The sequence below is a fragment of the Embiotoca jacksoni genome, unplaced genomic scaffold, assembly GCF_022577435.1.
Source record: "Embiotoca jacksoni isolate LCO1_2020_lvr unplaced genomic scaffold, fEmbJac1.0.p SCAF_15, whole genome shotgun sequence".
Classification (NCBI taxonomy): Eukaryota; Metazoa; Chordata; class Actinopteri; family Embiotocidae; genus Embiotoca; species Embiotoca jacksoni.
In genome coordinates this window covers 2,251,746-2,270,524 of record NW_027185285.1, presented here as the reverse complement: position 1 = coordinate 2,270,524, position 18,779 = coordinate 2,251,746, and the positions used below count along the sequence as shown (strand labels likewise).

The window sequence follows — 18,779 nt, the reverse complement described above, 5'->3', positions numbered from 1 at the left end:
AGCGCCCTTGTTTCTAGGAGTGTGTTTTGCTGCTGCTGTAGTGCTGGGACCAGCATATCGCGAAAGCTTGTTATTCTAGGGGCAACATCAATAACCGAATATTGAGGGCAATTGTGATCAAATTGAATGAGTGGAGCCTGAAGTGCTCTCATCAGCTCATCCAAAAGGCAAATAAACAAACAAGTGAAGAACAATAAAAGAAGACAATCATCTTTCAGAGCAGTGGCAAACTGCTGTTGTTTTATTGGAGCACAGATGAACCATTACATAAGGATATTATTTTAGGTTTGGAGTCTGCATTGTATATTTGTTTCTAGATTTACGAGGAGAAATCAGGGGCTTTTTATAGTCAGTAAAGACTAGACATTGAAGTTGAAAAAAAAGCAATATCCTTGGAGTCTTTGATTTGAGATAAGATTGCTTCTATTCTCTCCCTGGACTTTGATACAGTTAAAAATAGACTAATTTCCTTGCTCATACATACTGTTATGGACTAATGATGCAGAGTGGTACCGCATTCCAAACATCCACATAGTTTCCCTCATTGCTGCACTTTATTTCATGATGTTTTATGTCCAAAGGGCATCTGAACACGGCGTCAGATCTCAGCACTGCAGTCTGGTGATGTGGGGAGCGGAGTACCTGGCTTGCCCACTGTTGGAAGTGGGACGGTCTTTAGGGGATCTCAGGAAGAGAGTGGGGAATAAGGTTTTGATCAGGACCAGCTGTCACTTCTGTCCTCAACTATGCTGCTGAAGCCCACAGTGCTGCAAAAGTACAAGTATAATGGGGCTTATTTCGAGTTGGGAGTCTGTGTTGTGTTTTAATTAGTCTCACGCTTTTAGTCTGCTTGCCATTTAAAAGACAAGGCTTGCTTGTCACTAAAACCAACTTTCCTCGGGAGAGATTAATGATGATAATGTATAATTTTGTGACAGGATAATTTGGCACGAATCCCAACCACCGGGCTCAAAACATTTTATTAATGGGAGATGTAAAGGGGAATTCATGTAGACTAGATTTGATGGACTCGTCTTGTCTGTGATCCAAGGTCATGGATGCTGAGGTGAGGCAAAAGCACTGCATTGTGGCTCACTAAAAGACAACATGATAAACATTTCAACTTCAACTTCTTTGATGTCAATCTACCATAATGACATGCAGACATACAGATGGATAAAAAAAAAAAAAAAAAAAAAAAACGTTTCTCACAGTCCCACTGTGTGCAAACAAAAAGACAAAACAAGAAAGGCACAAACATGCAACAACAACAACAAACAATAAAACAGACAACGTAGTGCAAATATGGGTACACGGTGCAAAAGTTCAGAGTCCATGGGTCAAGGGCAGCCGACAGCCTCATGGGCGAAGCTGTTCCTCAGTCTGGAGGAGCGTGCACGGAGGCTGCGGCACCTCCTCCCAGAAGGCAGGAGGCTGAAGAGGCTGTGTGAGGCATGGGCCGAGTCTCCCACCATGCTGACTGCTCTGCGGGTAAGGCAGGTGTTGTAGATGTCCAGGAGGGAGGAGAGTGCGGAACCAACGATCCCACCAGCTGCCCTCACTATCTCAGTCTTGTTGTCTGGTGTGAACAGTGTCTCCAAATAATTTAACCAAAGGACCATGTTAGACCTCAGATACATTAAAGGCCCATAAAAACATGGTTTTAAGTTTAAAGTACGTTTTAAGAATTTATTAAAAAAAAAAAAAAAACTCATCCGGTCTGTGTGGGTGCGGTTTAATTTGATTTGATTAACAGTACCCCCCCCCCCCCAAAAAAAAAATTATTGTCCTCAAATTCTGATTCATATAGTCCTATATGGTGCACAGAAGGATGTGACATCACCTCTGTCCAGCAGAGTCACACCCACCTCAAACCAGTGAGAAGTGCCGAGAGAAAAACTGAAATTGATTGTATAAGTCCACAAACAATGCAACTATAGCAAAACTGTAGCAAAAAAAAAAAAAACGCCTTGCAAATGTAGGGATGTTTTTTTGATTCATCAAAATATCACAAATACTTCTCAGTATAACACGATACAGTTCAACAGTCTACAACAAACTACAACCTCAAAAATGACTATGGAGTTGAATCCGCATGTCAGTGGGCTGTTGTATTAAACTGCTTTCATGTTCACTAAATATTAAGTTATTTGCAGAAGAACCACCAGAAAATTGGTCAGAAAAATTTAATTTAGCTAATGACACCGTAATGACTTGAGAAAAAAAAATATTGACTTTGTATTTAATGAAATAAGTTGATGTTTTTTTTAATGGGATTCTATTGGAGCTAGAGGTTTTTTGGAGTCAGCTCCTAGTGGCCCTCACTTGTATTGCACTTTGAGGCACTTTCATTTTTAGGTTAGGTTAGGTAGTTACTTTATTAATCCCCGAGGGGAAATTTTTTCGCTACAGCAGCATACAGAAGCAATAATATAATAATATAATAATAGAAAAGCAATAAAATAGCAGTAAAATAGCAGTAAAAAATATTAAATATAAATATAAAATATAAAATGCACAGTATATACAGTACAGCATATATCTATATATATTATATACAAACAACCAAGAAACACAGTCAACAGTATTATTGTTACGTGATGTATTTTGCCAGAGGTGAGTTATTGTACAGTCTTATTGCGGTCGGCAGGAATGCTCTCCTGTATCTGTCCTTGTGACAGCGGAGCTGGAGGAGTCTTTTGGAGAAAGTGCTCCGCTGTCCCTGCAGCAGGTGGTGGAGAGGGTGGTCAGGATTATCCAATATGGATAATAGTTTGTTCAGCGTCCTCCTCTCCACCACCTTTTCCAGGCTGTCCAGTTTGTAGCCGATGATGGAGCCGGCCTTCTTAACCAGTTTGTTACGTCTGTTGGTGTCACCGGCTCCAACGCTGCTCCCCCAGCAGACCACAGCGAAGTACAATGCACTGGCCACAACAGACTGGTAGAACATCTCCAACATCTCGCTGCACACATTGAAGGATTGAAGCTTCCTCAAGAAAAAGAGTCGACTCATCCCCTTCTTGTAGACAGCGTTGATGTTGGTCTTCCAGTTCAGACAGTCTATGGTTCAAATATAAAAAATAAAAAATAAAAAAATAAAAAAATTGAGATATAGAAAAAAGATTATCAGGAAGTACAACAAAGAAGGTGCAAAACAAACTACTAGCATCAAAGCAAATAAAGGACACAGGAAAGAAAATAACAAGTTAACTCAAATGTCCATACTAGTCCCGGCCTGATGTGATAATTGTGACAAAGACTGCTCTGCCTTTGCTACACGACTGCGTGCATGTCACACACACTGTGGGTGACATGCATATAAAATATCAAATACAACCACATCTCCTCTCTTCATGGCCTTAGAAGTTTTTACACCTATTTAATTTGAAAGGGCTCTTGGATTGGAAAGTAACCAAAGAAAGAGATACTGGATAAATGGCACAGGGGGAAACCATAAAGAGCAAAGAAATGGATTGACTGTGTGAAGAATGCTGACTGGATAAAAGGATATGAAGTACTAATGGGTGTGAGGGCACGGTGGCCTTTGTAGTTGAATTGGCAAGAGAATGTCTAATATCTGAATTAAACAATGTAAAGATGGAAATGCATCAGAAGGATCTATCATCATGTGCTATTGCTTCATGTCCCTTTAAGAGTCTAGAAAATATTATAGCTGTAGTTGTTTTTGCAAATGTATGGAGGAGCAGTCACTTTTTTACATGACATTTAGCCTGCAGACAATATATTACATAACTAAATCCACTAGATAGCATAAGTGCAAAACCACCAAAGAGATACTTCCTCTACTCCAGTGGCAAGGTCAGATTTAGGTTGAGAAAAACAAAAACAAACCAAACTCTCTGCTCATTACTTGAGTTTGATCTGATCACTCCGAATGGCAGCGTACCCTGCGTTTGTTTTCCTAACAAAAAAACTTGCACCTTAACCGTGACAAAACAATGCCTCCCACTCCACAACAGACCCACCAGGACCCCTTCGCTCTGGCCTGTGGGCTTGTTTTTACGTGTGCCAAACATGTACGCATTCACTTGTTGCGAGGCGAGCGAAGAATGACTCATTTGACCAACCTTTGTTTTTGTTTTTTTGTTGTTTTTCTCCACTTTGCAATATACCGATGCTTTCGTTCTTTGTGCTGCTGTAATCACAAACATGTCACTCAGGGTGAAATAATTGGATTATTCATTACAAACTGACCACAGTATCTCTCACTTCAAATGTCCCGGCTGACTGTTGTTGATGAATAGGCACTTGCTTTACACCCTCTATTGATATTTGCAATCACACTCAGAGTAATACCTTTAATACAACTGCCATTTGCTTTCCTGTATATTCTTTTCCTGCACTCCAAGTTAAGGCACCGCTTTATTTAAAATGAGGCTTTATCAAAAATTATTTTCCTTCAATCTTTCATTATCTCTAAAATATGTTTTTTCCCACAAATGGCAAGATGGAAAGATTGTGACTCCTTCATGACAGAAGGATTATTCTCTGTTACTAAGTCAATACTGGTAGACAACAACACAAAATTTGACATTTCTATAATTAACACCCCAACATCATCTGCTCTCCAAGTCCTCAGGAGCTTATTATGAGTGGACTCCTTTAGAATAATTGATTGTATTTGACGTGACATGGAGGAAGCTCAGCAGATTGATACTCTGCAGCTGAGATGTGATCAATCCAAATGAGAGACCCGGGGCAGCTTTTTATTCCTCTGCCAGACTTTATTAGAAACAACTTAGCTTCTCCGGAGAAACTCCATTCCTCCAGAAACAGCTTGGACCTATTAGTATCTGCGAATGTAAATTAACGCGATCCCTCACCTCATCATGCTTCGAAACATTCCCAGTGCACCAGTTTGACGGAACATAATGAAATATTTGAGTTAAATGCTTGGGCATGTTCCAGATGCACTTTTGCGGTGGGTGTTTAGGCATGAAGAGTTGTGATTATCTGCGAAGATTAGTTTCTGCCTTAACAAACACAAACATTTGATGTGATTTGGTTATACGGCACGGTCGGAATGATGAATCAACCTTCAGAGACGACTGGGCATCCTCCAAATCGGAATTTCATGTGGAGTGGGTGTGAAATGGATTTCCTTCCGAGATTAGGGTATGCAATCTCAAAACAACCGAAACAATTTTGTTTCAAAGGTTGATTTTGTCTCTTATTATTTCTTTGGCTGGCTTGGATAATTTTGTATTTTTCTTTTTTTTTTGTTGCTAAATTTAACAGATCTGGTTACAGATAAATGTATTTTATTATTATGTCATGCACAAAAAATAATCCCAATATCCCAAGTTTACAAGATTACAACATTATTAAGAAGAAAAAAACCGAGATCAGCAAAATGTATTTTCAAGTGATTTTAGACAAATAACCATCCACACGTCATACAGTTCATTTAACTCATCATAATAAGGACTGTACAGAAGAAAATGCAATTCAATCTCAATTTCTCCTAAATCACATAATTCACTCAGCCTGTTGTCCTCCTGGATGTTTTTAAATCTGCCAACTTTAAGAGCCAGAGGAAGAATCTGCTTCTCAACTGTGCAACTAAGGATCTTTGATTGTAGGTTTGCTTTACGATCTGAACTCAGTGACAAAATTATACTTGATTTAATGTTCATAATTTTGGTTTTAACAAGATATCTCACAATGACCTTTCTTCCAAACTATCATGTAACTTTCATCTAATTTACTTGGGATTGTCTCAGCAGTTGGTGTTGAGATTGTTCGCTGCACAGAAAATAGTTCCAATGCAATCAGTGACTCACATTTCGCTGTTATTAGCTGCTCCGTATTAACTACGATATCTCGATACAGTGCAGTTAATTAAATTGCAGGCGTGCCTCTTATGGTACAGATCATTATAAAGTTACTCCAAGTATGAAGCACATTTACAGTATCTTCACACTTCTCTTTGCTATGTAAATAAAGCTTTGGACATGTATTGAAATGCAAGAAAAATAAATGTTATGTGGTATGTTCTCGGTCTGAGGCAGTAAACAGCAGATGGTGAGCAGGGCCTCTTTAGCGCTATGGTTTTTATGTAGCTACCCACCTGAATGACCTGTGTCGAGCTGAGCAGCTGATGTGGAGAAATAGAAAAAAGCAAGAGTTAACTGTTTGCTCTTGTTTACTTCAGTTCCAGCAGACTGCAAGGCCAGAGGAGTCGTTTGCCATGCACGGAGAAATTAGCTTGTTTATCAGCATTTTGATTTCCGTCCCGCCTTGCCGTCCCACTGACATTTTAGGTGTACATGATCCATGACTGATTCCCAATCAAAAGCACAACAACAAAGCGCTTGGCTTCCATTGTTTTGTAATTAAACGTATGACGATTAGCGCCGAGCCCGATTAGGACAATAGCTTGTTGTGTGCACGCTTTCAAAAAAGTAACCTTGGACGCTGTATATCTGTCCTGTCAATTGGACATGCTCCAAAGATTGCCAGTGAGACGCTGCAGCTAATGTCTATACATTCGGATACCAGTTGTTTCAAGGTGATTCGCTGTGGTGTATTAGAGCTTTTTTTTTTTTTTTTTTTTTTTTTTTTTTTTTTTTTTTTTTTATACTGCACGGTGATGTTGCACCCTTAGACCACCTACTGCACTTTGGAGTTAAATAGCAGACAGAGCTGAAGACCTTGAAAGGTTGCAAAAATCTTTAGCCATTCATTAAGGGGGGGGGGAATGATAGAATATAATGAAAACTAATACTCTTTCTAGTCACTATGCTATCTGTAGATATGTTTAATATCCTATTACAGGCCCAGAAGTAACCACAGTTCTATACTATCAAGAGACAAACATAATCCAGAGGGAAATTACCCATCAGGAAGGCAATACTGTTACTGAGATGCAATTACCAGTCCACTTGTGAGACTTTCAGCTCAGTATCCATGGGTGCATGCGTGTGTGAGGGTGGTCGATATGTGCATACCAGCTCTTATGTTTAGCAGAGTAAATTGGATTCTTTGCTGGAGAACAGTTAATTTAGAATATGTCCAAGATGCAAATGATTGATGTGACTATATCGTTACAACTGTAGGTTTGTGGGGCAGGAGCAGCCTAATGGGAAACAAAATATTGCAGGGAGAAGGAAATAGCTTTTATCCCAGAATTATGGAGAATTTCCTCCAACCAAGTCTGAAGTGTCCAGATGGAATAATTTGGATTTTTGGTTGGCTGTTTATACATTAATTTCCGAGCAAACATGACTTAATTTGGACTGAGAAAAACAGTCTATGCTCACCTTCTGCTTCTTTTTACATTACACTGCAGAGCTCCTGTGCTGTGTATTTGTTGGTAGTTAAATAATCTGCATGTCTCACAGAGGATTTAATGTACCAATTTAGCACTGAATCACATAGCCTACAAACAAAGAAAACAGTACGGGTTGGAATGAACATCAGCGTAAACATTTGATAAGAATTCGCTCCAGGCGAATGCTATGCTTTATTATTGATACAAAAATATAAAACTGCAGAAACATGATTTGCCTCTGTGCCTGTGATATACTTGCCTCTGCACCGTCCTATCCTACAACTTATCCTCCCAGACTTCAACAGTTCAACATAATATTTGTGGCAACAGCAAATTGCTTCCTGTTACCCCCCCCCCCCCCCCCCCGCCCCCTCTCCCTCCAGATACATTTCTCAAGTTGGGGACATTTCAACTGTTCTACAAATTATCACCTTGAATCTGATAATTAATCACTGCTACCTTCAATGCACAGCCCCTAACCTTAAATGTAGCACAAAAGAGGGAAAAGGAAAGAGCTGGCTGCACCCATTGCCGGGGAAGTGCATGTGCGTTAGTGTGAGCCTAGCATGCATAATAAATGTATGACAAAACAATACCCCAGGCACCCCAGTATTAATGATATGCAGTGAACTCATTATTAAAGTTCCAAAACAGCTCCTGGAGTAACACAGATGGAGTCAATTAAGCAATGAGCATACTTGCTTGCCTGCCGTTTCATCTTCCTTCTTTTATCTCTTGCATATTACTCCATGGATGTAATTAGCTGTATGTTTCTCCTCACAACATAATGTCCAGTGATAATAACAGTTATAATTTCGAATAATGTACTGCTTAATAAATGTACCAAATTTGCTTGCACTGTGTCCTTGAGTATTTTCATTTGCACTGCAAGAGGTGTCGAGGATAATACTGTGCTAAGCTGCTTTTTTTGTTTCCCTCTCTCTCTCTCTCTCTCTCTCTCTCTCTCTCTCTCTGCTATTTCTGTTCTCAGAGACCTGATGCCTTCAACGCTGGAGGGGCAGATCACCATGGAGAAGACACCCAGCTACTTTGTGACTAACCATGCCCCGAAGCGCATCCACTCCATGGCCAGGGACATCAAGCTTATTATTGTGGTGCGTAATCCTGTCACTAGAGCCATTTCAGACTATACGCAGACTTTGTCCAAGAAACCTGAAATCCCCACCTTTGAGGTTCTGGCTTTTAAGAACCGGACGCTGGGTCTTATAGACGCCTCGTGGAGCGCCTTGCGCATAGGAATATATGCGCTCCACTTGGAGAGCTGGATGCAGTACTTCCCTCTCTCCCAAATGCACTTTGTCAGCGGGGAGAGGCTCATCGTGGATCCGGCGGGTGAGATGGCCAAAGTGCAGGACTTCTTGGGACTGAAGCAGATCGTCACAGACAAACACTTTTACTTTAACAAAACGAAAGGATTCCCGTGTCTGAAGAAGCCAGAGGACAGCAGCACTCCCAGATGCCTCGGCAAGTCGAAAGGGAGAACTCACCCTAAAATTGACCCAGACGTGATTCGGCGGCTGCACAAGTTCTACAAACCCTTTAACATGATGTTCTACCAAATGACTGGCCAGAACTTTGAGTGGGAGCTGGAGGAGGACAGTGAATCCCGTAGCTCTCAGGACTAGCATGGCACAGCGCAGCCTCACCACCAGCCTTCTCACCTAAAACTACTATTTGTCTCGCTTTCATCTACAGAGAGAGTGCTTGAGCACGCCAATCAATCATGGCTGTCTTTGCAGTGTCTGTATCCATTAGCAAGAGTTTACTGACATGCTTTTTCTTGACGATGGCAAAATCATTATTGTACATACTAAACATAAAATATATTTATATTTGTGTAAAGGAGATGATTTATTCATTTAGTTTTTAAAGCATAGAACTGATATAAAAATCATGTTGACTATGGCAATGCATGCGATGAGTTAAGTGTCCTTACCTCATGAGCCCTAAGGGTAAACTCTGCCTGTTTCTTCTCCCTTTACTTTCCTGCAGTTTGTTTGCCCCTCACACCCACACACCAGCATTCAGCACAAAAAGAAATCCTATATCAATGGCTGTGGCCATGAAACGCTCTGTATTGTTTCTTTTAGCACTGTCCTGCTGCTTTTAGAAGAGACAGAAAAGAGAACATGATAGGTATATAGTACTATAACCTTTTCTGACATGTCCTCATCTTTTTCAGTTGACCATATTCTGAGTGGAGACAATCCTTTTTTAAGTTTACCAAAGTGTTAATTTACTCTGTGTCACTGTTCTGGTTGCTCTGCACTCATTAACTGCACACATATTCAATAAGAGAGCTGATGTACGCTGGCCATCATTCAATAATTGGATTGTTTCACTGCACAGTTGAACATTAGCATACTGATGACCGTGCACTCCGATGTGGTGCAGTATCAGTGGTTTTGGGTATCATTTTCAATTGAATCCATCTCCTTCTCCCCGTGCATCAAATAATTCTGCATCCTGACAAAAATAATTTCCTGCTGCCGAAAAAAAATAAAAAAATAAAACCCAAAATATAAGTTAACTCCAACGGTCCCGTTTGCCTTGTGACCCTCTTCTTGTCACAGTAATACATGTCAATGAGGGTGAAGAAAAACACAGAGCAGAAGTTTGTTACCAAACATCTGCTGCGGCGCGGTCTTCTGTCGTCAGAGATTAATGGTGTGTTAAATAAACTGCTGCCGCTGGAACAATGTCAATGTCAGAGAGAATTTGCTGTCAAGGAAAAGCCACATGCACGCCCCAGGTAAATTACCCAGCCATTACTGTATGTGCTTAACTTGAATAGAGATGATGTCTACCAGGGAAATGTGCTGTTACCAGAGGTTTACTGGCAAACACTTTGATCACGTGATCAGCAGGGCTAACCGGGCGGATGCTTGTATGGAATATTACAGGGTTTTGCTGTGAAATGCTCCTTTACGCAATGAAATAACCACATGACCCATCATCTTTACTTTATTCCTTTTTTTCTTTTGGGCTTTTTGCATAACTCGCTGTGCGTCTGTCTGTTGTCTCTGGACTTTTCATCAATTGAGACAATCAATACAGTCAATGAGTCAATAAATACAGTCTGCTCCACATCACTGCTTGCTATAGCTATGATGCATTGCTCTGTTAATCCTCCCTGTTCTCTCGCCATGGATGGCTGGATTGGTTCACTCTCTGCAGACCCCCTCTGTCACCCTGGGGAGACCGGCACCAGCAGCTACTTACACAGAGCAATTGATTCAATCAAAGTAAGCACTATACTGCCCTTTGTCGCGCCAAGCCTGAACACTTTACCTCTGAGTCTCACTATCCCAGAGTCACAACTTACACTTTGAGGCTTTTTTTCTGTGCGGCCATCCCTTGGTGTTTTCTTGACAATCTCTCTGCACTTTTAGCCCCCCTTCTCCCCTCTTCCTTCCCTCTCTTTCTCTCTCCTCACACATGTCGTCCTCCGAGCCGATGCGGTGTGGTGGGAAGCAGCTGTTTCAGGAGGCTGCAGCGCTCTGTGTAAAGATAACTGAACTGCAAGCAAGACATGCTAATCATACATTTAAGGACAGCCTTTTGCCATCATTTATTTATTCACGTGATTTCCCCCCCAAGTTGTAGAACATGTCTAATCCAGCTGCCAAAGCCAGACGGTGCCTCGCACTCAGTACAGGGATGCTCAAATAAATCCACAGAAAACCCCCTCCAGTGTTATTAGGACAGATGAGGACTCTATTTTCCATCTATGAATATGCACGCTGCTGTTAATTTGCATTTCCAGGGTCGCACGCTTAAGGGAATTCCCCTCCAACGTGAAAAACGTGGATCCAATCCCTTAGTAACACAAACACACACACACACACACACACACACACACACACACACACACACACACACGCACACACACACACACACACACACACACACTGTTTCCGTTTGTTCCTCTTGCTTGTTTTAGGTATGGGCGGAGTACCGTGACACATCCTGCGAGATTCGCGACGCATGAAAGACATGCTAAGCTGTCCTTCATGTGTTCCTCCCGGTGAGGGTCACGCTGTGTTAACGTGGCTCAACAGTGTTTCCAGCATCAACTAGAGACGATTGCGATGAAAAATTAGCATCACCTGCTCATCAAACTGTCGCTGCTTAAGTGCCATCGTTTCCAAAATGAAGTACAAATTCCTATTTGTCAGTCATTACTAACAATTTGGCAGAGATGAAACAGTAATTCATACCTGGATGTACCTAGAAATGACTTGCAATGGCAGTTTGTGTGTTTACTTGTGCTCGAAGGGCTATAATCAGTGCACACTTAAGTGTTGTATTCACTTGTCTCTCCTATGAGCTACAATCATGTTCTCGGGTGCAGCAAAAATAAGCTCAGTTTGAACGAAACCGGAGTAAATCGTTTGGGTGTGGAAACATGAATGTTTGCAAAGATGTAATGGAGTCTCCATTACTACCAACTCATTGTTTTTTCACTTCATTTCAGTGAATGATTGCCAGCTGAGTAAAGAGGCACAATGGTGTCAACTTTTACAGCTTTGCACGACACCACTCAGAATTTGTCACTAATGTGTTTTTTTTAAATTGCTCCATTTGATGCTCACTGATGTCCACATTAGTAAAACACAGATGCATTTGTTAATTTGGTTTAAGATAGGGGTTTCAGTTCTAAAAAAATGTTTTTATTTATACATTGTTTTCATATAGAAAAGGCGTGAAGGTTTTCACAGCTGTGAATCATTGCAAAACAAATATCGACAAAATTAAATTAGGTGAAAACAGCAGGCAACTTGAACCCTAACCTGTCCATCATGCTCATCTTCTTGGTCCGCAATGAAATAATTTCTCCACGTTGCATTTGTATTTGTATTAAAATGTTCAAGACCTTAAAAAAAACCATCAGATGCATTTTAAAATTAAATGACCCATTGTGGTCGTATTAATAACAGCAATCTGGTGTCCGAGGGAAGTAACGCAGTTCAGTTTTTCCGTGTTAGCAGGAGGCAGGTCATATTGAAGTTGGGTGGACACTGTTGTCGTGACAGTGAAGGTTGCATAACTTTAAGGAAGCAGTAACTTTAATTCACAACACGGTTCAAGTCATCATTTTAACTCAAAACATTGTCTTTCCCTAACCAAGTGGTTTTTGTGCCTAAATCGAACTACGGTAACTAATTTAGGAAACACTCCCACGGGTTGTATTTGAAGGATGGAACAAACAACCTATATATAGTCATATGGGATTTGTCGAAATGTTCCCAAGGTGGTTTAAGCTGTGGGTTTAAGCTGTGTTCAGACTTTCACTCAAATTGATTTATGTGCATATCCAATTGGGATCCAATCATATGTAGCAAGTCTGAGCAGCCAAAAATGAAACCAGAACAGAATCTGTTTCAGACCACGTTTATACTGACTGCTGACTGCTCTGGATTTCAGGCATTTATTTTATGACTGTGACTTTTGATGCCAGTTGAATTTTTACGTGGACATCACACGTACCAACAACATGCTAGTTTGGATGCGGGGGAAGTTGATCACAGCTTTTCAATTTGGACCAGGCTCCTCGTCAGATATGGTGGATAAGACCGACAATGATGATTGCCACCCAAAGCTCAGATCTGATCACTCCCAATATATATAATGTGAACAATCAATTAGGAAGATTGGATTCTGATCCGATATGTAAAAAAAAAAAAAATCAGATTTGGACTGACAGTATGAGCATAACCTCAGCCGCTCGTTGAATTTAGCTGCTAGCCATGCACCAGTATCTTATTGATCACCAAATTAAGGACAATCCCTCCCCCGCCCTCTACAGTCATTTCTTTTTTTGTCTATTTTTCAATATCTTTAGCTTCAGGTGTATAAACGGGTGAGGGAGTGTCATAAAATGAAGACAAAACATGCACTGCTTGCCAAGGACAACCTGTACTGTAGTAACTGAACATAATGAGATTCACGAATCAAACTTCACTCTCTGTTTCTTCAGCAAGACTCCACATTTCCATCTAAAATGTATTCAAGTGTTGCCCTGCTTTGTGGGCTATAAATGAAATTCCAACTCATTTCAGAGTTGAAACCGACTTTAAAACTGGGACTGAAGTTGCCGTAGTAATCATTACAGAGTCCATGGTAACTATAAAATAGTTGTAGTAGAAAACATCTTCAATCTCGCCCGCACGGTACCAATATCCTCCAATCGACAGTCCCTGCCATTTTCCAAACACTAGAGTCAGTACCAGAAGTAATCATTTCATCTAAAGCTACTTCCTGAATCAGGAACTTCCTCTTTAACAACCTCAGGAGAGGAAAAGCATCCTCTCATAAATCTTGACTCAGAACCTCTCTGCTCTGTGCTGTGTTGGGTGTTTTTCCATCCTCGCTGCTCTCACTACATCCTCTGAGTCTGCTTCTCCTCACACACTATTCTATGACGTTTTTACAGTGACTAAGATTTGAATCATCACCTTGAGGGTTTTTTTTGTGTTTTTTTGCAAAAGCCTACCCATGGCTTTAGGGCTCTGAAATACATTTTGGAAACTTTCCTTTTATTATTATCACAACTTATGGTAATAAGAAGAGAAGGTGTTTAAAAATATGACTAAAGCAGACACCTTTGATTCGCAGTAAATTTTCAAGAAAATATATTTATTATACTTCTTAGACAGAGAAGTCCAATACACTAAGTATTTTATACTATTGTTACCCTCTCTGTGTTGTTTATTATTCATTCTGTTTTCTGTGTTCTGTTAATTAAGAAGATTCTGTGTGTTCAGGTATTGTGGGACGTACAAAGGTCGGCTTGAGCAAAGATGACTTCAAAAGCCAAAAGAAAAAGAAAATGCCACTCAGCATCAGTTCTCACAGTTCTCATCTAATCACCAATTAAACAGTAATCACAGAAAGATAAACATGTTGATAATGTAGACCAATAAATTAGGCATACATAATTAATGTATGTTTAATGAAATTGGCAGAAAATCACATTGGCGCCCCAAACTGTGCTATGATAATGTGCAATAATCCAGTTGCAACTGAATAATATTAACCCAGTAGTCCCCCCCCCCCCCCGTACCCTCCCCCTCCCACACACACACATACACACACCCCTCCTCCTTTACTTATGCTCACAATAACAGCAACAACAACAGTTCTCTCTCACACAAAAGCTGATTCTGCTGCTTTAAGTTGACTTTTTTGGTTGTGCGGTCATTGAACGATTTCAAGATGGCGTAAAGCCGACACGACCCTGAGCAACACCCTCTGGACTCATCAGAGAGTAATCAGAGAAAGCCAGGTGACTACAGTTAACTAGTTAGTAGAAAAAAAGAAAAAAAACATCAATACATTGCTCTGCTCATACCACAATTCAAAGACACGCGTCTCCTAACAAAGCCTGTCACAATTATTACATATTCGCCTGATCGCGAGCATTTGAGCTCACCGCAATCATCGTTCGATTCGTTTAAAACATCTTCTTTAAGCCTCTGGATAAAAGCCGCTGCACGAAGCCAACAATAATGTCATATTTATTTCTCTATTTCCACGTCGTGTTCCACTGTTCGAGGCTTGAATGTCGCTCTTTTAATGACGTCATCACGCTCCCTTCTTCTGCTATGGTTTAAAGGAACGAGTGAAGAATTAGGACCTCCAACTGCTTAACTTCTCATATCAAACCGACAACATTTCAATGAGCATTAATTGACTTTAACATTAGGGATTCAGTTGCAAAGCATAACATCACAGCCAATAAAGTGCTCATCCTCTTCATAAGATTTATTATTAAACTATGGCTTGGCTTGTACTACAATAGCGGTGTAAAATGAACAGAAACGGACAATTTAAACTCAATTATTTGTATGACAGTCAACAAAAATTTCATGATCATGACAACCCTACTCTTAAGTTTGTCCAAGAAATTTTTCATGTACCTTTTACCCATCAAAAAATAAATGTGTTTATAAATAAAAATGCACATTAATAATTTAAAGGGACTCTTCTCTCCCTTAAGTGACCCACATTCGACTGTGTTGTCAATCCATTTTTATTTAACTTTACACATTGTCCCCCCCTATAAATCATTGAAATTTTTATTGTGACAGGGTTCTTTTTCATTCAGGGGTTTTTTTTGTGGACATTTTGAAGATATTTATTCTTAATTTTTGAGTAAAAGTGATCAGTTTATTGAGTATTTCTATCTTTAGGCTTCTAGAGTGAACAAAGCCATAAAAAGAAAAATCTGACATGACATTTTTACTCATTAACCATTTCTACTGCTTTAGGCCCACGGGTGCCTAATTTTGGTCCTTCAGGGCCCGTGTCCTGCAGGTGTTCGATCTTCCCTGACAGTTAACAGGCCACACCTGCTCTGTATCTACTTGGCACCAAGTGTGGTACATTAAACTATCAAGGAGGATCAGAGACCCGGAGGACCAGTAGTATGTCGGCTCCCGGCGAAAACAAGGGATCATGTTGAAGCCCACCACTCTACCGACACAAAAGCTCCTCGGTGGTCCTCTGTCACCGGGAATTAAGGACTTTGATATAGAATAAAAGCGCGTGCGAGCAGTAGTGTCTCTCGTTTTTTTCAAAGTGTTGAGAAAATACAATATGTATGTGTAGTTTGCGATACCTTTTATTTTCTTGGTGAACCTTTGAGCCCTTTTTGGACAGGTTTAATTCCCAAAGGAAGTTCAAGTAAAATCATTAAGAAGCTTTTTTCAATTTTTGATCTCTTTATATATCGATTTTAATTCTGATTAATGATTAGCCTGCAGTAGGCAGTATTCATGGGCCTGACACAAGTATGTCATAGTGTGATTCTTATGCATAAGCCAAAGCCTGGTGCTAATGAATATGGATACTGCAGTGTTGGCTGAAGGACAGCGATGCATTTATGAGCGCTAATAGAAATTCCAAGCCAGACGACAAACAAGTAAAACATCAGTGTTATCAAATAGTAAAATCTGAAGTGACTTGAGTTAAAAAGACACAACTATATGTTCATTAGCACAGAGTGAGATGTGTGATCTGTAGTCCCTTCCTAAACCGATCAGTGGTGTTATTTGAGTTGAGTGTTGAAATTACTGATGGTAGAAACAATTGCAGTCTTTGACAAAGAAACTGGAACATTTCATCTAAAAGAAAAATAACAAAAAACTAAGAATCTCAGCAGACAGCTACTGAAAAAAAGGGGAAACATTTGCATAACTGCAGTCATTCAGAGTTGTAAAAAGAAACAAAACAAATCCTCAAAAGAACGAGATGTAATATTGGTGCAGGGTTTCAGACAAACATTCGAGCTATAATGGCACAAAACAAAGGGAGAAACTATTCTGCAGCATGTAGACATTTAAGTTTGATTGTGTTTTTTGCTGCTGGAAAAAAATGACTAATTAAAAATGCTTAAATATGAAAGGTTTAGACTAGCTATATAAATAACCAGGTTACACTTTTATAATTATACAAAGGCTTCTTTTTTTATTGCGATTGTTTATTGCATATTTACCTCAAAAACAAATACAATATTACTAAAAAAAAATAAGCTAAAAAATGAAGCAGTTTCTAAGAAGGTGTAAATTTTAGGCTTCTCGAAAAGATGATTGTCTCAGTAGAACATTACCACAAGAACTTTGGAAATGTTCTAAACAACTGCACTTGTTTTGAACAAGGCAGAATACTTTAAGTAACTGAAAAAAATAAACACTCAGCGGGTTTCGACTTCTGAAAGCACCTCGTTGAGAAGCAAGTCAGAGTGGAGTCACTTTTTGACACATTAGCTCGTCTTTCTTCAAAAAGGTGTTCATTACAGTGTGATCACTGCCTTCTCCCTCCCTGCATCTGTTCCCCGTTTCACAGCATCGCGACTGCTCAGACGCTGCTACGTGTCTGAACTGTGTTGCATCATTTACATAAACGCACACAATACAAAGAGATGCTGCAACGGCTGAAGGAACCAGCAGCTTCACTGTGGTCTCTGCCTGAATACATCAAACTACACCACAACTGCAGGGCATCATGATTTACAGAAAAAAATAATGATATTTCATAACAAGGCTTTATTTGTTTGTTTGTCTGATTACAGAACAATAAAGCTATCAGCCTTTCTCTATAGATTTAAATTAAGTTTAGATCTATAATCTTGTGGAAACTGCAGCTAGAGGCGGCTACAAATATGAAATTTCAGTTCTGTGGCAGATTCAATTTGACTGTTTAGCTTTGAAGTGCTGTTCAAATGAAGAATTGATACATGAATCAACCTACCTCTAGAGTCCTCTAAGTACTGTCTGACTCCCTGCCAATTAATAACTCGGTACTGTTTTCTGCAGAGACTTTATTTCATGCATATGAATCACTGCTGATGACGGAGAGACCTGCTCATCGTTTAGTTCTTTGAGACTGCAAAAACACCATGGCGCAAGCAAAAACATCAAGTCTCTCTGAGGAGACAACCGTTATAAATGTAACAGTGTTGGAAGAAATAGAAATGTCTTTCAGATTTATGAAATGTAAACCTGGACACACTGGTTTTGTTAAGCAAAGTTAAATATTTTTCAAGTGTATAAAGGACATTTAATTCAAGTCCAAATATCTTTCTTTGGCTGTGACCTCTGATATTAAGGATCGCTCAGCGCGGGCCATTTGGTCAAGGGCTTCAATCAATACCTCCACGTCCCAGAAAGTCCTGCTCTGAAAGAAGACTAATTTCGTTATCAATCCATGCAGGTAATGATCTCATTAATTCACTGTTGATTCATTTTCAGCTGAGTGGATATTAACCTTTTGCCAGTAATCATTAATTTTCTGTGGGAGAGGTGTGGTATGTTGTGATTGGAGCTACATAAACAAAACAATTAATAGGCTCCCGACATCAGAGGTACTTCATGATGCCCAGCTGACTTCTTACACTCAAATGATCAATTTATTGATTCCCCTACGCTCGTACCAGCAGAACTGCTAATCTCTCACCTCGCACAGGGTATGTTTTGGCCCAGAAGTGACACGGGGGATTATTTGTGCAGTTTTGTGTAGCCATGCATGTATTTTGAGGACAATTATCACGCTCTGAATACTCATACAGTTTTTGTTATAGGGATTATTGTGCAGCACCTGTGTTATCTTCTTTCACATAAATGCATGTCGGTTATATTCAAGCTCTTTTTAAACTGGTTCACACAATGCTGACTGAACCTATAACCGCGAGAAAGGTTTTAAATCTGGTGTCTGGTGAGACATTACTGCACTTGCCGGATGAATTCATACCGTTTCTCTGAGTATTCGCACCAGAGACTTCCTTTGACTGAGCCAGCTTTAGCCCCATGCTAATTTGAATAGGGATAAAATAATTCAATCGTACGGCTCTTCTAGACTTTTCAGATGTTATCAGGCTGAATGGATCAAAATTCTGATAGTGAAAAAAGTTATTTATCCTCTGCTTTACAGCCCCAACAATAGTGAGAGAGTTGGCTATGGC

General features: G+C 39.9%; 1 protein-coding gene across 1 annotated transcript in view; it reads left to right on the top strand.

Moving 5' to 3' along the window:
• Positions 1-13,925, top strand: part of hs3st4 (heparan sulfate (glucosamine) 3-O-sulfotransferase 4) — an 82,721-nt gene extending 68,796 nt beyond the window's left edge. Inside the window, exon 2 of the mRNA XM_069148771.1 lies at positions 8,286-13,925. Within this exon, the coding sequence (XP_069004872.1) occupies positions 8,286-8,940 (655 nt within the window). The 3' untranslated portion in view covers positions 8,941-13,925. The remainder of the gene's footprint in view (positions 1-8,285) is intronic.
• The last annotated feature ends 4,854 nt before the right edge of the window (positions 13,926-18,779 follow it).